Genomic DNA, 25,223 nt, shown 5'->3' with positions numbered 1-25,223 from the left:
GTATCTTTGATTGATCTATGATTCAAATAAAGTTTTGATATTCAGAAAAAAAACATCTTTACACTGGAGCACAAACTAAATCATACTTGGAGGGAACAGTACAAACAGGAGGTCACTGGAAGGTCATGTCCTGTCACATCTCAGACATTGTGGATTATGCTGAGATGAAATTGATGGAGTTTAATTTTATAAATTGTTCTGACCTTCTAATATAAAGGGTTTGTCTTACTTATGGACAATAGTGGTGGAAGTATTCAGATCTTTAATTGAAATTTATGAATACCTTAAGTGTACATAGAAACGTGTGTATAGACAAATGTGTTTAACCCGGGTTAATTTTATTATTGGGTACTTCAGTAAACAGAGCAGTGCTTTATGTCCGCAGTTACTCTACACTTTACAGAACACCATCATTCTATTAATAGCATTCATTTTGCTTTTGCTGATGAAATTACAAAAAAAATTCTGCTGTTAAATTTCTGGCTCCAGTTATTTGAAAGCGCTTTTTGTTCAGATTTTTCCCAAGGATTCATTGAACTCTCCATTTATACTCCACTTATTCCTCAACACATTAACATGCCTGTCATATGACGGAGGATTAGGGCCATGTTCATTTTTATTTTATTTTTAATTTCGAGATTGAACTCGTAAATTTACGAGAATAAAGTCGTAAATTTACGAGACTAAAGTTGTAAATTTACGAGAATAAAGTCGTAAATTTGCAAGATTAAACTCGTAAATTAAGAAGCTCGAGACCAGCCTGCGCAAAATAGATATAGACCAAAATAACGACTTTATTCTTTTATTCTTTGAAGACATTAAGGGTTCTACTTCAATCATTTTCGCACGGGCTGGTCTTGAACTCGTTAATTTACAAGATTAAACTAGTCAATTAACGAGTTCGAGACCAGCCTGTGCAAAATAGATATAGACTAAAATAACAACTTTATTATTTTATTCTTTAAAGACTTCTTCTTTAAAGAGTTCTATTTTAATCATTTTCGCGCAGGCAGGTTTCAAACTCGTTCATTAACGAGTTTATTCTCGTAAATGTACGACTTTATTCTCGTAAATGTACGACTTTATTCTCGTAAATGTACGACCTTATTCTCGTTAATTTACGACTTTAATCTCGTAAATTAACGACTTTAATCTCGTTAATTTACGACTTTAATTTACATACTTTAATGCACATAAATTAATCTTTCAAAAGAATGCATACAGACGATTTAAATTACGTTTTAAATCGTATTTAACTAGACCATAAATAAGATCCATTACTTTGAAGTTAATAACATGATTACTAACACTGCGTTAACCTCCTCAACAGGAGGTGGTGGTAATGCACACACTGGTACTGTTAGGTGTCAAAGGCCATGAAAAGAAGAAGAACGCCCATTTTGCTTTCACAGCCTGGCCACCGACGTGATTTGGAAATAGTATAATCAGATAGAAGAGGACAAAGAGTTGCAATGGACGGGTAAGTGTGTTTCTCTCTTTCAGGGTGCACCTTGCATTTCGGTGAATGTGAACATGATTAGTCTTTCTCTTGGTATTCTTTGTGTTAGCGCAACTGCGAACCTTGATACTGAATATTGAAGATAACATGACGTTAGGAAGCTAACACCCAGCCCCACGGAAGAAATGGTTTATTATTGTCTGGCATATATGGAAACGTGTGCATGCATTTATGACAGAACATGACACAAGAGCTATTTTCGGTAAACTCAACAAGCTCATAGGTAGAGATAACATGTACACGTTGATTAAGAGCTGCACCGCCTCGCCTGTTTTATAGGATACAATGTGATTTTTTTTTTTTTGCAACGTCAGCGTAACTACAGCAACCGGTGTAATATTTAGTTGTACGTCCGGATATGAGGAGTGAAAGAAGCTGTTAGCCCTGTTATAGCTCACACACGTCACCTGTCATTGGGGTGCGTTCCCTTTGTCTCTGTATATACTAATGCCCAAGCGACCTCTGTCTATACATCTCACATTTGACAGATAAATGGATTGACATGATGTGCAATCGTCACATGGGAAAATGACGTAACGTTTCCTAACCAATCCAACAAAAAACGTCAAATTTTGATAAGCAATAAAAGTCTTTCTTCTCACGTTTAAGTGTGCGAGCAGAAGGGCCGATCTACGTAATAACGACCCGACTTAGCTCCGCCCATTAAAACCTAGAAAATAACGGTCACAAATCGGAAATCAGTCTTTGCACATGTTTAAAGCTTTCTTCTTGCAACATATTTAGCGTGCTTGAAGACGTATTACTGATTTTACTTTACAGGGACTTTAAGTATCAATTGTGGAATTGTGTCTGAGGAAGGCTTAAACCTTCATCATAGTGTTTCATCAATGTATGAGAAGGCAGCCTTTAATGTATTATCATTTATATCAGGTGTAAGATATAAAGTAATGACGCAATTACTGTATTTTTGAATGGTTAATTTTTGGGCATCATAAATCAGTCTCCTGAATACTTGGGATTAGTATTAGGGATGTAACGACTCACGATACTGGGTTCACGATGCATGGGTGGTTCTAGGCAGGGGCCAACAGGGGCCAACAGGGGCCAGTGCCCCTGTAACTCTGAGCTCAGTCCCCCCTTTGGCCACCCCTCCTAAAGGAAGAGCCCCCCTCATAACACATACACAGTGACTCAACAACCGGACTCACAATCTAGTATTAAATACTGTTACTGAAACAATTATAAATCATGGTATTTAAAGTTGTGTTATTTAATGATGTGTGCTATTATTTGGCATGAGTGATCATCTTTGTGTATTTTTCACCAGGGTTTAATGTTCCCCTCTGACAAAACAACTGGCCCCAGTTTGGCCCGCTCGTTAAAAATGGTCTAGAACCGCCACTGTCACAATACGATTCTCTCCAGATTTATTTTACAAAATGAGACTGAAGACAAAGTATGACTGAAACAGATTCCTTTAGGATCTGCTAACCTGCTTGTCAGTGTGGTTTGGCCTTTTAATGTTTTTTTCTCTCAACAAGGGGATGTGATTGGAGCTTCTCGTTGTGGTGTGGATTAAAAGCTGCATCATGTTGGTTGTGTTATTAGTGTCATTCTCTGTCTTCTTGTAATATTTGCACACAGTTTTTATCTCGTCTGTTATCTTCTCTCCTCTTTCATATTCTGTCTTTGGGAAGCCAAAATGTTTCCACACCTCTGATTTAAAAGACGGTGGTGCGTCCTCAATTTCTAAATCTCGCTCTGCAACTGCTCACCATATTATTGAGATTCATTTTTCAGAGTACCGATGTGAACCTTGACACCTTTGAATCGATTTATCACGATTTTATGATTCATCTTTACATCCCTAATTAGTATTCCTTAATTTTCTTGATAATATAAATAACAGAATTTGTGTCTGTTTGGGTTTTTCTACCTTTCTCTCCACAGTGATGTTGCGGTTGGTGTGAAGGCAAGCAGTTTTACATTTTACTTTCACTTAGTGAGCACATTTGTATTTACTTTGTCTGTGTACTTCCTGTCCACAAGTTCTGATTAATACCTTGTTAAAACTGTCTGTGAAGTTAAAGGATGATACAAATTGTAATTTTTCACTTTAGTTTTCTTCAAATTGTTACACTGACCTATAACAGGATATCTGTTGATCCCCCCCTCCTTTACTGTCCAGTACAAAATGTTACATAGTGTGTGATAGTGTCTTATTCTACTTTTAGGAGTAATATTGATTATGATTATGATCTTTGTGTTTCTTTCTTTCTAGAGAGGCTCAGATGAGCTCAGCATGTACAGCAGCAGCCCCAACGCGATGACAGGTACGTTTACTTTCAGTTTTTAATGAAAGGGTTAACGGGGTATCATAGTTAACTGTGCTATGAGAAATGAATGGTAATTATACATATATTGTCTTATCTTTGATATTGAATTCTACTGTTGTGGATTAAAAAATAATTACTTGTACCCTTTAAAAACATAAAGGTTTAGGATTATAATCAAGGGTTTGTTCAACCAGCTGCCCATACGCTCACAGGTGATCACAAACCTGGAAAATATTAGAAGCATGTATAAAAGAGCCAAATAACATAACATGAAACCTTAAGATAATAAAAATAATATATTTATAAGACAATTTTAAATTGGAAAACAAATATTAAAATACCACAGGACAAAAATGTGTTGGAAAACAATGAGTCAGGCTAAACTAAGAATAGAAAGGATTTGAGTTATTTTTTGAAGACAAAAAAAAGGAGCAAAAACAGAGCACTTTTTAAAGTCGTAAAAGGACAGGTGTTATTTAAATATGCCTTTAAGCAGTAAGAAACCACGAGGTGACAGTGAGTCAGGCTGCATGAACAATACAAGGACTCTGAAGATTAAGCTCTATGTAGCTGCTTAAGTTTCAGTCATTTATATAACTTACTGTGTGAGTAAGTGACTTACTCTCCTTCTTTCTATTGCTGCGTGTGTGTTTTGTGTTGGTGTGTGTCCATGTTCAGCGAATGGCAGTGACAGTAAGAAACAGCGTCTGGATGAATCCCCTCCCTCAAGAGTTCTTCACATCAGGAAACTTCCCAGTGAAGTGTCAGAGACTGAAGTCATTGCTCTGGGTCTGCCTTTTGGGAAGGTGACCAATATACTGATGCTGAAGGGGAAAAACCAGGTACACTTTAATGATACACTTTACCATCAGCCAATACTTAAGGGTTAAGATCAAACAATACAGTCTTATCATTTAAATTATTTTCTTTTTAAAGGGGACATATGATGAAAAATCTTCTTCTACAGTGTTTTTGAACATTTATTTGTGTAACTGATCCACAAAATGTGAAATAAACCCATCCAGTCCTTTGTTTGTGGTCTGCATAAGTCTTACAACACAGAGAAAAATGCTCTGTTTTCAAATGTGCTCTCCTTGTGATGTCACAGTGGGATTCTGGTAAAAAAAATAAAAAAATCCCCTCCCCTCCCCTGCTATCTCCACACATAGACTCCACCCCCAGCCTAGAACAAAACTTTTGCGCAGGTCGGCCATTTTTATTCTCTCTACAGAGGAGTGATGTCTACTGGGAAAACTCAAGGGGGGGGGGGGGGGGGGGGGGGTCATTGCATTTAAAGAGACACACACACCAAAACGGAGCGTTCTGAGAGAGCTGGTTTATACAGGGTCACAAACCTCCTCTGGTGCTTGATTCAGGTTATATTTTGACCAAAGCACAGCACAGATGTTTCATTTAGACCACAGGGGACTGTTTGAAAAGGGGGAGAAGGGGGAGAATATGTCCTCTTTAAACAAAGAAAAGGACAGTGAGATGTTGTTTTTACTGCTAAAACACTTTGTAACATTTTGTTTAGGCGTTTCTGGAGTTGGGAACAGAGGAAGCTGCCATGACTATGGTGAACTACTATACAGCTGTCACACCACAGGTCTGAAAAACACCAGCATGCATTCATATTATACATCAGTCACCTTTGTTGTTGTTGTTGTTGCTAGTTTATGAAACTGTTGTTATTTCAGGTCAGAAACACTCCTGTCTTCATCCAGTACTCAAACCACAAGGAGCTGAAAACTGACTCCGCTCTAAACCAGGTGTGCAAATTCTAAATATTTGAACATCAAACCGTTCTACGGTCTAAAGTGTTTGTGGGAAACATTTAGCCCTTTCCTTATTATGTATCCATATCCCTTCTCTCCAACAGAGGGCCCAGGCAGTATTACAGGCGGTATCAGCAGTTCAGGATGGAAGCTCTCCATCCTCCGACCCTGGAGTTCTGGACCTAGCTCCGCCTCCAAGCCCTGTTCTGCGAATTATCATTGACAACATGTTTTATCCTGTAACTCTTGATGTGCTGCAACAGGTAAACACACACTAGATAAACAAATCAACCCTGAAGTCAGGTTTATTTGATGTTTTTCATATTGTTTTGACACTGTAAATTAAAAGAGGTTTTATTTAGGCTACACTGGTTGACCTCTTACTTTGACAAAAACTGTAAAGCTATGCATTTCTTACTAGCTTTAAACAAGAATGTTGAAAATGAAGTTTGATAAGCAGTCACTCAGACACATATCTTCCGACCTTCTAACTATCCTCTTATGTTGTTATGAAGCCTCTGGGAGCTCCAGATGTTTACAGGCCAACACATACATTTCCCTCCGGGTAATTGTTCAGTAACTCCAGAAGCTAGAATAGACTTTGAGAGATGATGTCTGCCACTGGATTTTATCAGAACATGAATGCAAATTTCTATTTCTATTGATTAAAAAAATAATTAATCCCCAGATGATAGCTTATTCTGGGATTTTTATTTGGCCGTTGCATTAAAGCTCTTTATTTTTCTCCATATAGTAAAAGTCAGCATGTCGAAAAGACGAAAGTATTATTTAGATCAAGCTTGGTCGTTTTCTCAATTCTCTTGTTCAATGGTTTTATTTTCCAGATCTTCAGTAAGTTTGGGACCGTGATGAAGATCATAACCTTCACTAAGAACAACCAGTTTCAGGCTCTCCTGCAGTTCAGCGACCCCGTCAATGCACAGCAAGCTAAACTGGTAGGATCACACTTCTAGCAAAGCAGTGGAACAGTTTGTAACACCAGCTGGACTTGTGTGTTTTGTTCTGAAGCATTCATTCATTAGTGTGTCCTGGCTTTAGACAGAGGAATATCTGGTTAGCTACCGTAGCCTTAACAGTAGGCTAATGATCACATCTTATATCTGATAGTGATACAAAACATTGTACTTTTTTAAAAATATGTCGGGATGTTGTGAAACTGCACCTACTCAGCACACCAATTCAACTGGACTCAAGCCACATCAAAGCCCAGTGGCTGAGATAATAATAATAATAATAATAAATTGGTTTTATATAGCGGTTTTCTGAAAACTCAAAGACGCTTTGACAAAAACATAAAACAATAAAACAAAAAACAACGAGGACAGTACAACGAAGAAGTAATGTAGGCGTTAGTGGTTGTAGGCAGTGATGAAGAGGTGAGTTTTTAGGGATTTCTTGTAGGAGGTGAGTGTGGGGAGTCTCTGATGTTATTAGGGAGTGGGGGGGGGGGCAGGAGGTTTGCATCCGCAGGCCTGAGAGTGCGGGTGGGAGTGTGTCGGTGGAGGAGTTCAGACAGGTAGGGGGGAGCCAGGTTGTGAAGGGCTTTGTAGGTGAGGATGAGGAGTTTGAAGTTGATATGCTGGGGGATGGGGAGCCAGTGGAGGTCATGAAGGATGGGGGTGATGTGGTCTCTGGAGAGGGATAAGATAGACTATTGTTGCAGATACATCAAGGGGCTTTTAGTCCAGTTGAATTGGTGTGTGTGTCTCCTCTGCAGTTTTTTCCCTTTTAAAAAAACCCATCCTTTGTTGAAAGTTGAACTTATTAATGAAGTCTGTTTGAACCGTTAGTATTCCAATAATGTCTTGACTTTTTAAGAAATGTTCAGTTTTCAGATTTAAACAGATGTTTTTCTTTTTGGACCCGACTAAAATTTCTTCATCAATAACTTGTCTTTCCTCTTCTTCTTTAGTCTTTGGATGGACAGAACATCTATAACTCATGTTGCACACTGCGGATAGACTTTAGTAAACTGGTCAACCTCAACGTCAAGTACAACAACGACAAAAGTAGAGATTACACCAGGCCTGACCTTCCTACAGGAGATGGAGAGTCAGCCAACAAGGACCATTCCTTATTGGGTAAATGTTCCTCTGTCCTTATCTGTCTGCACCACATTTATTTACATCTTCTGGGGTTTCTACTGGTTCCACACTGCCAGTTGAAGGCTGAATACTTTGTGCCCCTGTCTGCAATGTGTAATGCATGGAGGCAGAATCAGAGGTCATCAGAGGTAGAGGATGAGGTGTAATGGGGGGCTGTGTGTGTGTGTGTGTATGTCTGAGTGTGTATGTGAAGCTACCACCTTGTGTTCACACCCTTTGGTGATGTGTAACCACACACATCAACATTACAGATTCAACGTGTGAGTGTAAAGGAATGATGACAGAAGAACTTCATCATGGCGCTGAATAGTATTCTACTGTCACGCTCCTCTTTTAACCCCTGAAATAAAGAACCCCCTTTAGTATGCTCAGTCACACATTTCATTCTTCATTTATTGAACCTTTTTTTTTCTTACCGTGTGACATCAAATGAAGAGTTATACAGGATTTGTTTTCTTTACATTTCCTCGGTTATCTCAGGAAAAGAGACAGCTGGGGTTTTACTGTAGCTGGAAATATTTTCCACAGATAAAGTGCCTTTTTTTTCTCAAGGAGGATGTGGCATTAATATCTGAGTTGTTTAAAAGTCAGCTTATTGGTTTCTTGCTAGAGCTCAGGCTTTGTCTCCTTTCCTAAACATGAATAAATCTTTGTAGAACGAGGGGCTTGAACCATCTTTCAAAGATGCTTTATGTGTCTGTATTGATATATTGGAATGCTATCAACTTCATATTGTCCAATAGTGCGTCAGGAGTAAGATAATAAGATGAACTGAATTCAAGTCGTTCCTTGCTCTTAGGTCATAATATCACATTTATGGATGCTTTATATATAAGATAAATGTACCTCTGGTAAAATACTTGTACTGTTACTGCCTGATTGTTCTCTTCAGGTACATGTTGGTGATGTTTTTGTTGAGTAAATCTTGTTTTTGTTTTTTTGTAGGTACCCCATCTGGAGCGCTAGCTTCCTACTCTAGTGGAGGAGGTTACTCGTCCTCACTCTCCCTCTCACAGGGTGGAGGTACTGATATTTAAATGTTTCTTAAATTCTGTTTGTCCATCAGTCTATCTTTGCTATTTGTCTCCTGCTGCTGGCTTTTATTATGTCATGAGCTGCTTTATTTATCTAACATGATTACTCTCATGTGCCTCTGTGCTCAGTTGAGACTATACTGAACCTTTTTTTATTTTAAATACTAGATGGACTTCTATCCTTGTGTCCATGCTAGTCCTGTAAGGCTCCTTAAAATTGGCAAAACTATTAAACTATTATTTCTTTCAATCCTGAAGTAAAAAATTGTGCTTAACCAGCATGGACAACATTTGATTGTAAAAGGGAAATTTAATTTAATTTAAGAACAAGTAGTCATAGTTTAACAGGGTCATTGATGTTTGGCAGTATAATAACATGTCATGAAGCACAGTACCCTCCCTCAATTTGATTTTTTTTTTTTTCCTTTTTTCAGTGCATGTTTTTTTATGCTGCAGCCTCCCAGAGAAATTGTAAACTGTCATGTCTGGGTGTTTTATTGTTTTGTGCCTTTGTTGGATCTAGAGCCCTTTCAAACAAGCACTGCACTCCTGAAAATAGGAAAATAGCGGGAACACAAGTGCCCAAACCTTTCTGAACCTGGACAGTAAACTTGCTGTTTTTCTCTGGTTTCTTTTTTTTCAGCGTCCTGTACATTGTTTTTCATGATCGTGTTTGTATTATGAGTAACTCCTGGTACATGTTTTAGTGCTATCGACCCAGAAACAGAGGACTCCTCCCCCTGCATGCTCTACCAAGGCACTCTCCCTGACATAGACCAAAACAGACTATTTCAAGTTGTGACAACTTGTACAATTCTGGAAATCTCCTGCTGTGTAAAAGTGTCTGAAAGGAAAAGTCAGGACCTGCATTTCTGAAAATGTTGTTGGTTTATGTAATCCTTTTAAAGCCAGAATCTAGTTTAAATTGTAAATTGTTTATCTGATGTTTCTAACAGGAGCCATCAGTCCTCTGAGCGCTGCAGCAGCAGCAGCAGCAGCTGCAGGCCGCGTGGCTTTATCTGGATCTGGAGTGTCAGGAGTCCTGTTGGCATCCAATCTGAATGAAGAGGTAAAGAAACCTGAAGCATTACTCTGAACCAGTGTGTTTATTAATGCATATTTCTGAGTGTGTGTGTGTGTGTGTGTGTGTGTGTGTGTGTGTGTGTGTGTGTGTGTGTGTGTGTGTGTGTGTGTGTGTGTGTGTGTGTGTGTGTGGGGTGTGTTTGTGTGTGTGTCTGTGTGTGTGTGTGTGTGTGTGTGTGTGTGTGTGTGTGTGTGTGTGTGTGTGTGTGTGTGTGTGTGTAATCACTTGGAAACAGTTTACAGTGGGAATCATCATACCTCTTCCAACCAGACAGCCGGTCATAATGTGTAAACATGATCTCAAGTTTTAAACCTTTTAGAACGTTAAATAATCTGAAACATTGATGCTACAGTTGTTTTTTAAATTGTACACCAAAAACGTATTTTTTGATAAATGTCGAGGAAATAATGATGTTACACAAAACACATGAAAAGTATTTAGTAGCTATGACTACTACTGCTTTATCTACATTTAAATTTTGGGCTTCTAAAAAAACTAATTCTGAAGACTTCCGTCAGTGTTTATAAATGTATTTGACTCGAGGCAGTTCTTTGTACATGACATGGTTTAAAGAGAAGGATCCTTTCTTTAGCACGAGTGTGTTTTGTGTGTTTCATGCTTTGATTCTTAAGATGGATTTTTGTGCTTGGTAAACTGTGACAGGTCCTAAATTTGACAACTTTCAATAACAGAACCTTAACAATTGATCTGACTTGTTAATCCAGTTTAATGGTTTATTTTAATCAAGGACAGTGTACAAAAAAAACCATTAGTCTCAGAAGAGAAAAGATGCTTTGTACTAGATTTAGCTAACTAGCTAATTTCCATCTGTTATCCTTGGGCAGATGATGGTGACAGCATTCAGCAAGGTTCTGTTGTGTTTTTGAAGCTTTGTGGTTTTTTTTTAACTGAACACTTAAATCTTCTACTTCTTCTGTCAGTCTCTCGTTTCCTCTCTGATTGTGAATGTGTGTCTTCTGTCCTCTTTCATCCGTCTTCCTCTATCCACAGTATCTGTTAACTGGTTCTGAGTTTTCCACCTGTCAGAGTCCTGCTCTCTCTGTCTCTCATTCTTGCTTCTGGTGGAGCGGTGGTGTTCACACTTTGAGTCTTTAGTCTTTGTCAGACTGCAAAACAGTAATACTAATAATAATAATACATTTATACACCAATTACTTTCACATTGATTCAGCATAATGTTGGTGTCCCAGTGTGTTTTTTTTTATTGCGCTATGGAGATGCAGAAGCTCGACGAGCATAGCATGTAAACACACACACACACACACACACACACGTAGAGGCCCCTCTGGCTCCGCCTTCTTCCAGAGATTTTGTCACACCCCTGTAATGCCTCTGGTGCTTCCTCTGATGACTTGGTCCCAACATGTCGCCTCTTTGACCTTCATACTGAAAGCCAAACGTCACAGGGGCTTAAATAACAGTCTGGATAGTTTTTCGTGAAACTCCTGTATTCTGACTGCTCAGTAGAAGTATTCTCCCTGTTGACCAATCAACTTGTCAGCAGCAGCTCCTGCACCCTGCAGAGTTTGCGCAATACAATCCTGTGGCTCGGTAAAGGTTGAGTGTGATGTAGCCATCCTTCATGTTTTGAATTGTTTTTCAGTCAAGACTCCATTCTCACCTGAGTCATCAACAGGACAGACTAACAGCTGTACTAAGATTTGTGTTCCCTGTATTCTGGTGGCTTTGCAAAACAAACCCCAAAGTGTATCACTGTTCTATGTTCATTTAATGAAATGATTCTTTAATACCAAACCCATTCTTAAACTTGTTAAATGGAAATGAACACATGTCCTAGTTTACATTTATTCCCCTCTTGAAGATTGGTTAAGAAGACTTTTGAAAATTAAGATATAAATGATTTTTTTTCTGAGTATATTTCCACATCAGACAGAAACTATTGTTTCAGAAATGGACCGTGTCTCTCATTCAAAGCTGATAATTGTACACCTTGAGGAGAGGTTAGTTATGTCAAACTCACCCATGTTGCTTTTAGTGATGATTCTTCGTAATGTATTTGAAGATTTCCAACAAAATAATATTTTTCCACCAAACAGTTTAAAGTTAAGTTTCATTGTTTTTTATACATTTCCTTTCGACATGTCTATGCCAGTCATGGTCCGCAGTCATTATGGCGCCTGTTTCCTGCAGTCACATGCTCTAGTTGACCATCTCCTCGGTGGTACCGCCCCTTGATGTTGGTTATCTCTTTCTCTGTCATTCACTTATTTATTTTATGCTTTACATGCCTTTTAATGTCTTATTTCTTACTTCCCTCCAATCCTTTCTTCTCCTAACTGAGAAATGCATCCAGCAGAAAGTGTGTGTTTGTGTGTTTGTGTTTGTGTGTTTGTGTTTGTGTATGTGTGTTTGTGTATGTGTGTACGTGTATAGAATCAAACAACCAACCATTCAGACGCCGTTGATGTTCCGCTGATGCTCTGTTTACTGACCTCTGCTTTGGTTTTTGTCCTCTCTTCCTTTCTCCCTTTCCCAACTCCTTTCTTCCCTCCTCCATTCCTAAACACTTCATCAACCGATTGGCCGTTCATCTTAAAACCCTCTCCTTCCTCCCCATAATGCTTACCCCAACTATTCCTCACTTCCTGTCCCTCTCTTAACTAAATGGGGTCTAACCTAACTTATGATTTGCCATGTTTGACCCCCCCTCCCCCCAACCCCCATGCCCTTTAATGTTTTCTCAACCCCTGCATCGTCATGGAAACCACCACCCTCCCCCTTCTCGTCCAACGCTGGGCGGTCTGATCTCTACCTGCGTCTCTCCTCTTCCTCCTCCTCTGCTCCTCCTCTTCCTGTCCTCTGCTCTGCGGTCTCTCTCTCTAAAGATGGTCACGCCTCAAAGTCTCTTTACCCTCTTCGGTATGTTCAACCTCTTCTATTCTATCTGTAAATCTCTCTCTGTTAATCCAATTTTTGCTTCACTTTTTTCAGTGATGTCGTGGAATCGGTTTTTCCTCTGTGTCTTTCTTTATCTCTAAACCTCTCCCCTTTTTAAGATTGAACAAAACTGAGTCTGCTTTGTCGACTCTGAATGAAAAATGAGTCTGGGGGATTTGTCTGTTTGGTCAGCTGATCTGTTAACTGATGAGAACAAAAACAAAAAAAGTCTCATTGTTGTCAAACTTCCCCACAGTGTACTGGACCTTCAGTTAGATAACTTTCTCTCAGTGTGGTGCTTTTAGAAACTACTCGGGGCGTGTGATCCTGACCTGGCATGAGGGTGTTTCAACACAGCATCTACTGTCTCCACTCAGCCAAAAGACGACTTAATCATAAATCATCTAAAGTTTTGTAGAAAATTCATCCGTCATCTACTCTCCTTTGACTTTCTCTTCAAGGTTATTTTTATTGAATTTTGAATTATTACACACATTAATACAAACAGATCCCACCCCCCCTTGCTGTCATTCACGTCTAAAGACTCTCACTACCTCGCCATATTCTGTTGACGGCGAAGATGAAAGACTAGTTGTTGAGGCACTTGGTGAAAAATAAATAAAATAAACATAAATATACACACTTAAGTATTAATAATAATATTCTGATGTATAGGTAAGGTGGAATAAAAAAAATGAATAAATAAAAGCCAGAAGCAGCACGACCAGGTCAGAAGATAGAATGTGTCGAGGGTCAAGGCAAAGCAAATTCACTATTTAATCCTGTACATGTGTGGAGGGTTTGCCAAAGAATGGAAAGGAACGATTTCCAGATTTTATTGAATTTATTTTCAGAACCACGCAGTGTGCATCTGATTTTCTCAATCTTCAGGTTAATAAGTACATCCCTTATCCGATGAGAAAGTGAAGGTGGGGCTGTGTCCTTCCTCTCCTTTGACTTTAATGGAAAAAAACAAACATTTTAATTTTCAAGTTAAAAAAACATTTAGGTTTGGAAGATATCCCCTCGGAGGTTGAAATGCACAGTGCACTGAGTTTTATTTTATTGGCCAGCATGAGCAGGAGGAATGACTACAAATATGACTTGTTTAAAATCCTTGTGGGTACTTCACTATCCTGAAAGTTGTGAATGTACTATAATTTTTTTCCTTTAAATGAATGTGACCTGCAAATGTAGGACAAAATAATTTTTTTGGAAACAAAACCAACACTTCCCAGAGCTTGTACTTCATAGAGCTGTCATTGGAAAAATGTAGAGCGAGTGCATTTTGAAGGGAAGAATTGTGGAGTAGAGTTGACCCTCAGTTAAAAATGAAGTATCTGAGCTATCTGCTAAGCTGTGATGTAAGAAAAAAAAAGAAGCTATAAACGTTCAATTTCTCATTCTGTCTTTTTAGTGATTGAAGGAACAACAAAACGACAACCGCAAAATGTAGTTTCTGGTACAATATTTTGAATAATATTTATGTAGTACCCAAATGAAAAATGTATATTCTCACTGTTAAATTGATCATGACAGTCTGGTGTGCTCCTCCTGACTCATTCCACATATTACAATCTTTACACCTCGTCCTTTCTTTATGTCTGTTTGTTAAGATGTGTCATTAATCAGATACTTTCCAGTCAGAGTGAACTGCTGCTCAGGCCCTAAACTAAGAATCAGACTGCCAACCAGCCCAGATACTAATAATAAGCTACTCCAGGATATACAGAGACCTGTCAAAAAGGGGTGGGTCACTTCTCTGGATTTACTGTACATGGCATGCAGTATTCAGTGTGTGTCCTTTGAGAGGTTTTCTCTTTGTTCCCTACACTGTCCATTGCTGATTTCACCTTTTCATAACCAGTCTCCAAGCTGGTTTATGGAATCTTCTGCACACTTGCCAGTCAAAGTTCTCCTAACTCAGCCAGTTACCAGGGAAGTTTCAGGTGTCTGAATGTTGTCACTGGTTGACGTGACATGAAAAGCTCTACTTGGTTCTTCTGGATTATTTTTGATTGAATGTCTTGTGGAAGTCAAATTGGGAAGATTCCATCTTTTCTTTTAATTTGTCTTTCTTCCACTAACTTTATTCCTTTACATTCTTTACACCTCTCCTTCTTTTATCTCTGTGTGCTCCATCTCTCCTGCTCTGTCTATACTACCCTCCTCTGCTCTCTCTCTCTCTCTCTCTCTCTCTCTCTCTCTCTCTCTCTCTCTCTCTCTCTCTCTCTCTCTCTTCAACCTTCAGGAGTCTATGGTGATGTCCAGAGGGTGAAGATCCTCTACAACAAAAAGGACAGTGCACTGATTCAGTTGTCTGATGGAAACCAGGCTCAGCTGGGTGAGTTATTCTTTATGTAAGCAATATCAATCACTACACCAGTATTGGACTGCAAGAAATACATCAAGAAATAAAAGGTTTATCAATGTTATCAAAACACTTATGGCGAGTTTTAGGTGGTTATAACACAGACTGAGATAAATGACCGGAATGGAATCGGAACTATAGTGGATATGATTGATTATATTTAAAGGGGACATATTATAAAAAATACACTTTTAGTGATTTTTGAACATATATCTGGGTAACCTGAGTGTCTACACACCCGCAAAATGTGAAATAAACCCATCCAGTCCTTTGTTTGTGATCTGCATGAGTCTTACAACACAGAGAAAAATGCCTTGTGATGTCACAGTGGGATTCTAGTTAAAAAAAATCCCCTCCCCTCCCCTGGTATCTCCACCCATGGACTCCACCCCCAGCCTAGATCAAAACTTTCACACAGAGCCACCATTTTTATTCTCGCTACAGAGGAGTGATGTCTACTGGGAAAACTCGGGGGGGGGTGGTCATTGCATTTAAAGAGACACACACACCAAAACGGAGCGTTCTGAGAGAGCTGGTTTATACAGGTTCACAAACCTCCTCTGGTGCTTGATTCATGTTATATTTTGACCAAAGCACAGCACAGATGTTTCATTTAGACCACAGGGGACTGTTTGAAAAGATTAAGAAAGGGAGAGAATATGTCCTCTTTAATGATTATTAATACCTGAAAAACTGCTGCAGGGAAGGTGGCAGACTCAAGACTCTAATCAGCCATTAGATAGTAGATCCTACTTTGTCCACAGGGGGGCCAAAAGTCAACACAAACCAAAAGTTCCTCACAGTAGCTTTAATATATAAATACATATATATTTGTACTTTAAAGTCCATGTACCACTTCAGATCCAATCAGAATCTTAAGGGTTTTTTTTCTGTATGACTGCAAATGGTAATTTCCATATTTCTGTTCTTCCTTACATGTAGCAATGAGCCATCTGAATGGCCAAAAGGTGTTTGGTAAAGTGATGAGAGTGACTCTGTCAAAACACCAAACGGTGGCTCTGCCCAGAGAAGGACTGGATGATCAGTTACTCACTAAAGGTAGGAGGTTATGTGCATGCAAGAAGGACCTTTTTCAATATCTTTGAAGGATTTACTTTTACTCGTGACATTCTCTGTTGTGTTTTCAATTCAGACATTTAAAGTGTCAAAGTCAACTTTGAAGTGTCGTTACAACTTTTAAAGTGTGCGATTTACAAAAAATAATTCCCAGCAGCAATAACCTTTAAAGCTCAGAAAGCCTTCTAGGTTCCAAAACATGAAATTTGATTTTTCATTAAGTGATTCTTCAAAAACTAACTATATTGAATCAACATTGCTGAGTTTGAAAATGGTAAAAATCTAGATATGCAGTTAGACTTAAGTGACCAGAACTCATAGCTCACTCATAATCTTCTCCTGGGACTAGCTTAATAGCTAAAGGCTTCATAGCTAAAGGCTACATAGCTAAAGGCTACATTATTTATACCGAGTGTAATGAAGTCAAATCCTCGACTTTGGCCGGGGGTGGGGGGCGTTATAATATATTTTCTGAATCTGTGTTAGACTGAAGCTAGACTATTAGGTGCTGAAGTTCATGTGATAGAAAAATGAAACATTATGTGTAGCATTCACATGAAATAACTTTCACCCTGATGTTTTAACCCTGATGTCTAATTGTTGTTTTTGTTTATTTTTTATTTTTAAAGACTTTTCTGGTTCTCCGCTCCATCGTTTTAAGAAACCAGGATCCAAAAACTTCCAGAATATATTTCCTCCGTCTGCAACACTTCACCTCTCCAATGTCCGGTAGGAGTAATTTTTTTTGTATCTGCATAAAGAGGTTCATTTCTTCAGCTTTGCTTTGGATTCATTCTGCTTTAAAAAAAACAATAACAGTTTGTCTTTGTGTGCAGTGATGGTCTCGGAGAAGATGATCTACGTCTCCTGTTCTCCAACGGTGGAGGAAGCGTTAAGGCCTTCAAATTCTTCCAGTAAGTAGAACTGAAGTATATTGAGTGAGTCTTCATTCACTTGTGTATGTGTATGAATGGATGGGTGAATACTGATGGACTCTTTACTCAGCAGCCTCTACCATCAGTGTGTGTATGTGTATGAATGGATGAGTTAATACTGATGGACTCTTTACACAGCAGCCTCTACCATCAGTGTGTGTATGTGTATGAATGGATGAGTGAATACTGATGGACTCTTTACTCAACAGCCTCTACCATCAGTGTGTGAATGTGTATGAATGGATGAGTTAATACTGATGGACTCTTTACTCAGCAGCCTCTACCATCAGTGTGTGAATGTGTATGAATGGATGAGTTAATACTGATGGACTCTTTACTCAGCAGCCTCTACCATCAGTGTGTGAATGTGTATGAATGGATGAGTTAATACTGATGGACTCTTTGCACAGCAGCCTCTACCATCAGTGTGTGAATGTGTAGGTGTGACCTGCGGTGTAAAAGCACTTTGAGCAGTCAGAAGATTAGAAAAGCTCTTTACAAACTCAAGCCCGTTTACCATCTTCAAACCTCCTGTGTATATTTGTTTATAATGTTCAGTGGTAAATCTTAAGGCTGGTTCACACCGAGCTGACGACAAAGAACAACCTTCCTAATATTAAACGACTAAACTGTTTCTGCTCTTCCTTCATCAGGGACCGTAAGATGTCTTTGATCCAGATGTCATCGGTAGAGGAAGCCATACAGGCTCTAATGGAGCTTCACAACTATGACATGGGAGGGAATCACCATCTGAAAGTTTCCTTTTCAAAGTCCACCATCTAACCTACTCCTGAACACGAAGATCTATGATGAGCAAGGAAGTCCCTCACATACTTAGTCTTTTCAGTATCTTCTGTTAACCTCTTGTGCACTATTCCAAAACCTTTAAAAATAAGTAGTAGTTAAACACCAACATGTGCTTCAACCCCAAAGTTACAATTCATGAGTAGCATTTGAATAGATTTTAGTTTAAAGATTATGAAAACCCAAATCAACCTAATTCTTGACCAGTAGAAGCTGTGTAAATGTCAGTTGTATCCTAAAGAGTTAAGAAATTCCAGCTTTATGACATCTCAAATTGCAACTAAATAAATAGTGAACATCAGCTGAAGATTTGTCTTCATGTTAAATTTGCAACTCTGCAGTGATTTCTTAAAGTTCTCCAGGGTGATATAGCTCACTGTGATATTGTTGGTTTTGGTTTCAAGCTGCAGCAGAGCGCCCCTTCGACGTCACTCTACCACAGCGATCACTGATGTTGCTCAGCAGTGAAACAGACTTCAAAGATCAGAGTGTTCATCTTTACAAATACGTTCTTGTAAATTTAGAAACGAATACAGACCTTTTTAGTTTCAAGTTTACAGGAGTAGATGAGAATTGTTATCAATAATCAAAATGTGATTCATGTTCTCTCCTCCATTTTGAACAGATCACAATCTTATTTTAAGTCCAGATTTAAATGTTTTCTGCAGCATACAGGATAACTTTGCATGAAGTTTGAACACCAGATGTAATTGAAGTGGTCAGAGGTTTTCAAAAGAAATGAATTAAACCACCCTTCATACATTTTGGTACAATGTCAGACAATACAGCTTTTCTTAACTGGCATACTGTAGTTTCCCGCTCTTTTTCCCACAGGCTAACACGGTCAGAACAACCGTTTACAGGGTGTGCTTTGACCATTTTTGATGCATTGAGTCACAATGCTTATATGGAAACTGGAAAAATAATTTGAGAAGGCTGCTTGTTGAGTACATTTGGATACACCAGAAATAGATGTTCCTGTTTAAATTTGATGCTTTAATAATCTGTTGCTAACTTGGTGCGCACACAGCCACATTAGGTAGAATGAATGCTAATACTGTCTGCAAAGACAAGGTTTCAACATGTGATTCTGGTCTTGGTCTCTGATTTTGGGAGGAGACCTTTTGGACCAAAGTTCATGTGCCTTTAGCTTGTGGTCTGATTCAATCTTTCATGCCTTGATACAGTCGTTTAATTAAGATGTGAACCCAGCCCAGCTGTCCAAAAAACATGAGCAGAAGAAAACTGGGTCACTTTCCACTGAGTTTATCTTCAAACTGTGTTTCCTCATCTCTGGTTCTTATTTTAGACTACAAAGGTTTTATTTAAGGAGATAGTTGCACATTTTCTACCTGAGCTTGTTTCTTTTGTGGTAAGATTTCATAGTTTCATGTATTTTCTATCAATGAACCCAATTGAAATTACAGTATGTCTGTGTTCCAACTTACTCCAGGCCTCATGGCTCATCTATATCCTACCTGTCAATAAACTTCTCTCTCTCTGTTCACTTCTGTCAGTTGTTTTTCTTCTTTAAATTGTTTGACATTAAGAAATGCAAAGATAGTTGTTTTTTAAAGGCTTTATATGTGATTTTTTTGATCTAGCAGATGTCACCAGCATGAAACCAAAACAACTTGTGCTGCATTGTTGTGTTAGCATGCTAATGCTAGCGATCTTTATTATGCTCGTATCTTCACACTGCATGTAAATTTACCTGAAATGAGCGTGATCTAGAAACACAGTTAAGCAGTGAGTACAGTATGTTATTCTTCTTTTCTCTAGTCCCTCAATTAAACAACTTTTATACAAGAGGGGAGGAGTCAGCCGGCCGTCCTGGCGATGTAAACAAACTGAAGATAGGACTCTGAAAACTGAAAACATCACAGGCAGTGGGACTCGGGTGTTACACCCATTGTAGACAGTCATGACTCACAGAGTTAGTTTCAGCGGATATACTTGATTTATATTATATTTCAGTGTGTAAAATCACATATTAAGCCTTTAATGCTGCATGTTTCTATGATGAAGCGCACGTGCTGTTATTGAGTAATTTATTCACAGAGTAGTTGGCAGTAATGCTCCTTAACGGTGGTTGCCATTGCAATTAAATAATATTAGAAGAAGAAGAAGCACAAAGCTTGACTATGTTGACAGTTTTGCATGAGGAAACAGAATCACCACACTCGACACATCAAATATAAGTTTTCTTCTTGGGGGACCAAAAGCTCACTGTGTTGTGTGTACTGAAGTTCTGCGACATGAAAGTCTGAAGCCATCAAAACAATTACACAATTAAGATATGAAACAACATACTTATAGATACTTTTAAAATACTAATGTTCTGTTTTGTGATGATTAAATACAATGACATTTTCATACAGCCAACATTTTTAATTTAATACATTTTGGTCGCGATTTGTCACTAAAGGTGAGGAAGAGTTGAACGACCAGTTGAGAACCAATCATTTACAACAAAACTCCCATACACTCTGTGCAAGTGACCAATTCAATGAAAATGGCTCATTTTAAAGCAGACTCAGGTAAGATACCCAGAATTTAATCAAAAAGTTCCCAACAAGCCTCAGATAATCTTGATCACCAAGGAGTTTTAGTTTTAAAAGATTTTTTACAGAGCCACCAAATATGTAAAAAAACAAGAAAACAAAGGAGACAATTTGAATAGTTTTAATGGTTCTCCCCATGAAAATAAATTACAGTTCTTGTTGGGTGCCCCATTGGAGTCAGCGCCTGGCATTAGATGCAGTTCTACTGTAATCCATAAGAGGTCAGTGTAAGCCAAGTCCTGTCACCAATAAAAGGCTGAAACTAAAACTCTGATTTCTCCATCACTAAGAGAAAGCTGCTCAAAGTGGGAGATTTCCAGTGAAATGATGTGTGATGTCATCTTTCTTTAATCTGTCAGGTTTATCTCCTAAAACATTTCTTTAAGAAGGACAAACCCTGATACATGCAGTACGAGAGGAGAACAAAGGGGGATAAAGTTACAGTGAGACTGTATCCAGATCATTGGACAACTGTTGCTCCACACAGATGGAGGATGGAGCTGTAAGCAGGTGCTGCTCCACTGAACTCTAAAGAAGGCATTCAGTTGATGTCATGGACCTCCACTACGGTTGAGATCCTGTGAACTGTTACCCAAGTAAATGGTAAATGGACTTGAGCTTATATAGCGCTTTTCTAGTCTTCCGATGACTCAAAGATCTTTTACACTGCAGGTCACACCTTCACACTGATAGCAGAAGTAACTAACTTCATATGTCGCCAATGAAGCTGCAGGAGCAACTTGGGGTTAAGTGTCTTGTCCAAGGACACAACAGACATGTTGCTGCTGGAACTGGGATTGAATCCTCAACTGTCCGGATGAGAGACGAAGACTCTACCACTGATCCACAGCCGCCCACAAGTGACCTACCAGGCCTCTTCGCTGCATCCTGTCTCCAATGACATCACAATGTCACTATTTGTATTTTATCATTAATTCTGCAATTTGTATCTGTAGTATTCATACAGTGACACATCAAAATGTCCTCTGTTTAAAGTGTAAAAAACAATTAAAAAGGAAGAAAGAAGGAAGACGTTATGTTAAAGATTCACTGTAGAATCTGTCTGTCTTTATAAATGGTGCAAAGTCAGTCGAGCAGCCGATGCTAATATATCTCGGAAAATATTCCTGCATGTAAACCAATGCAAAGAAGAAAGAAAGAAAGAATAGGGGAGAGATATTTTCCTCATGCAACTTGTGGACCTTACAGCTGACCAATAGATTTGAGTCTTCCTGATGACCTCAGAGCTCCACCCCGTGTGTGTGTGTGTGCGCGTGTCCGTGTGTTTAGTGATGCAGATGATCCGTAGATCTGTGGTTGGTCTGATCCTCCCCTCCCCCCCATCCATACCTCAATTTTCCTCCCACAGTCCTTTGGTGGTGAGGGGGAGGGGAGAGTGGGACTCTGGGGTGGAGGAGGTTTAGGTCATTAGGCAGCGGGTTGAAGATAGATAACCAAACTAATATCCATAACTTACTGGGACCATAAAGCTCCTTTATAACCATCAACTAGAACACTTCAGATTTAAAAAATGACATACAACAATGAAGAAAGGACTGTCTGCTCTTAATCTCCAAAATAATGAAGTTTCCCATAACCACACTTAAACCACACAGTGGCTGCTTGAAACAGATTGGCCTTAATTCAGCGTCACCTGTGAGGACTGACAAGAGGTTGTGTTTTTCTGCTCCAATAAGGGACCATCTAACGTTGTCTTCATGCTTTAATTCTGTGTAACCTACTAGTATTTAAATTGCTAGGGTTGACAAGAGTAGCTTTAAAGGGATACTTGACCCGTTGAAACATGAATCTGTAGAATTGTGAAATACATTTTGAAGTTGGTGCCTTCTTGACTGAGAAAAGGCAGAAAGTGTCTTTTTGGCTCATGCGGATGAAAGACACCAAATCCCAGAATGCACAGCACCGCAGGGCACTCCCATTAAGGTCCTCTATTTACAGACATATTTACTTCAACACATAAATCCGTTTCCTCAACTGATTCCGAGATTAGGCAAACAGTGAGAGCACCGACACTACCAGTCTGCCCCAGCTCGAGCCGGCCCCGGCTCCTCGTCCTCAACGCCACTGCCAGCTCAGCAGCCGAGACACAAGACCGGCCTGTCGGCAGCAGCCATCTCGCAGCTATATTTATATATTTTTTCGCCATTATCAGCTTTCTCCATAGAGCCTGTTAGCATAGCTTCCAAGCAATATGGCGGACGTTAAGTTTCGATTCTGGGAGTGAGTTCCCACCCACTGATCTGTGATTGGTCTGTAGCTTCAGTGGTCGAAAACATGAGGAACTAGCATTGTAGTTTCACCCCGCTAACCGCAACAGCTTCCAGTGACGCAATATGACGATTTTTGTGTCACTGGAAGCTCCTTTTCAGACTTCTCAGGGGAAAATGAGAGCGGGATGCACGACCATTCAAAAATACTACCAGGTTTCTAATGATACAAAGATTAATGCAAATGGATGAAGTATCCCTTTAAGATCACATAGTCACATAAACAGAGCACAGCTGGCTCAAAAACAAAAACACTAGGTGATTATAACTGTCTCTGGTATCCCAGGTTATCTGCCCCACGGTTTTATTTATTGTCCTTTCTATGAAACCCTGACCCAAACGATTCACGATTTCTATTCTTTTCTTGATTCTGTGTACACCATGTTACATGTATCAATGATATAAAAGAAAGAGTGGCCAGCACTACGACATAGTTAAGACATACTTTTTGCCCAGGAAAAATTTTAAATATGAGGAGAGCAAGATTCAACCAAAGAGTGCAGCAAGCTAACATAGCTAACGCTAGACTCTTCCATAACTGCATTATATGTACGAGAATAAACTGCAACTACCAAGCACTTCATGATGAGCTAATACGAGACTGCAGTGAGACTGACAGTCACTGGTCTAGTGGAGAGAATTCAGTTAGACAAGGATTTTACGCTAGTAAAATCAGTCACATGGTCAGGCAGTCGGAAGTGATACAACAGCAAACAGACATCAATGAGGAAGTGAAAATGAAAGAGAAGCATTGACAACAAAGAATAGGAAACAAAAAACTGCCCATATCCAAGACTAGTGTATCACCAGCCATTTTACAAATGTGTAGAGCCCACCGCTCATAGTAACTTGCCCTGCTAGAAACTATATGTGGCGTACCTGTGGGGAGACCCAACCCCTTTATTGGGTAAAGTACATCCTGCCTTTCGTAGAGCAGAACCTTGGATCTCTTGTAAGATCTCAGGTCTTCAGTCCTAAAACATTTCAACGGAGAATTCAGATTATCAATGGGCTGCAAGGAGTTTCATGTCATATGAATGACATTCTGGTATGAGGGAAAGACCAACACCAGCATCACACTGTGCTGCACAAGCTTCACACTAAACATGGAGAAGTGTGAACTGGACAAAAAACAGTCAGATCGATGAGATGCAGGAGATGTGAACGAGCTACACCTGGTGTAGTCCTTAACCATACAATCCTCTCAGGACAGATGTTGGCTCTCATCTTCTTCTCACAACCCTTGTGAACCCCTTTATGCTGTAAATAAAGTTGGTGTTATTTTGGTATACCTCGTCTTCGACTCCTTTTTTAGTTAGTTTTTTAGTTGCAGCCTAAGTTGTAAGTTGTAACACTGCAGAACAAAAAGCGTTCGACCAGCTGAAGGAGGACCTTACACCACCTTTGGTGATGACCCTCTATGAAAGCAGATCTGCAGATGCTTCATCATATGGACTTGGTACTGGCTCAGTGTTGGTTACAGGCCGGCCAGGCTGGTCAGCTCCGTCATGTCGGCGGCGGCCAATTCATCAGTTTGCTGTGGTATAATCTCAACATTGTCCTTGAATCGGGTGAGCTAACAGCTAACCACAGGTGCATCGATGCGCCACTTCAAAACATCCACTTCTGGCATTAGTAAAAAAACAAATTCCAGGATTTGCAGAAAGGACTCTGTCCCGGAGTTTTCTTGAAAGTCCATAAGACTCACTTTATGGCGGCCTCATCCCATCCTGGTTGTGTGCGTATGTCCTCCATACACGGACGCAGGGCAAACTGCATCGACAATCCTGCTCTTGAAGTTCCACCTCACTGCTGGAGGTGCACGTTTAGGGGTGCCAGAGAAAATTTTGGAAAAAGCAGTTAAAGTCTTTATATGTGATTTTTCACACTTAATATAAATCAAGTATATCCTCTGAAAATAACTCTGTGAGTCATGACTGTCTACAATGGGTGTAACACCCGAGTCCCACTGTTTGTGATGTTTTCAGAGTTTTCAGAGTCCTATCTTCACTTTGTTTACATCGCCGGGACGGCTGGCTGACTCCTCCCCTCTTGTATAAAAGTTGTTTAATTGAGGGACTAGAGAAAAGAAGAATAACATACTGTACTCACTGCTTAACTGTGTTTCTAGATCACGCTCATTTCAGGTAAATTTACATGCAGTGTGAAGATACGAGCATAATAAAGATCGCTAGCATTAGCATGCTAACACAACAATGCAGCGCGAGTTGTTTTGGTTTCATGCTGGTGCTCAAGGGTGACATCTGCTGGATCAAAAAATCACATATAAAGCCTTTAAATCTGCAAAAAAAACACCTTCAGGAAACTCATCCTCACTGAACAGAGTTGTGGTAAGGTCAGGTTCAGCTGGTGGGTGTAGCAGTGAACAACAACAGCACACCACAGACGTTTCCACTCATCACAGCACAG

The 25,223-nt window shown here is 39.4% G+C and overlaps 1 protein-coding gene across 1 annotated transcript; it reads left to right on the top strand.

The window, feature by feature from the left end:
• The first annotated feature begins 1,358 nt into the window (after nucleotides 1-1,358).
• LOC109980711 (polypyrimidine tract-binding protein 2) lies at nucleotides 1,359-19,448 on the top strand. The gene is made up of 17 exons (XM_020629200.3): nucleotides 1,359-1,480; nucleotides 3,431-3,452; nucleotides 3,762-3,813; nucleotides 4,495-4,658; nucleotides 5,351-5,422; nucleotides 5,514-5,585; nucleotides 5,696-5,854; nucleotides 6,437-6,547; nucleotides 7,525-7,693; nucleotides 8,663-8,740; nucleotides 9,708-9,820; nucleotides 12,703-12,736; nucleotides 15,006-15,098; nucleotides 16,068-16,184; nucleotides 16,832-16,931; nucleotides 17,039-17,116; nucleotides 17,791-19,448. Exons 1-17 carry the CDS (start codon nucleotides 1,473-1,475, stop codon nucleotides 17,918-17,920), a joined length of 1,572 nt encoding a protein of 523 aa, XP_020484856.1. The 5' UTR covers nucleotides 1,359-1,472; the 3' UTR covers nucleotides 17,921-19,448.
• The last annotated feature ends 5,775 nt before the right edge of the window (nucleotides 19,449-25,223 follow it).

This window comes from Labrus bergylta, chromosome 4 (assembly GCF_963930695.1).
Source record: "Labrus bergylta chromosome 4, fLabBer1.1, whole genome shotgun sequence".
NCBI lineage: Eukaryota > Metazoa > Chordata > Actinopteri > Labriformes > Labridae > Labrus > Labrus bergylta.
Note: the sequence above shows the minus strand (reverse complement) of the source record. Positions and strands in the feature narration are given on the sequence as shown.

What these genes read in the sequence shown, in the direction of transcription:
- LOC109980711 (XM_020629200.3), top strand. An exon ending in ATGTTGCGGTTGGTGTGAAG is followed by an intron (nt 3,453 to 3,761) that starts GCAAGCAGTTTT and finishes CTTTCTTTCTAG; the next exon opens with AGAGGCTCAGATGAGCTCAG. An exon ending in TGCTGAAGGGGAAAAACCAG is followed by an intron (nt 4,659 to 5,350) that starts GTACACTTTAAT and finishes CATTTTGTTTAG; the next exon opens with GCGTTTCTGGAGTTGGGAAC.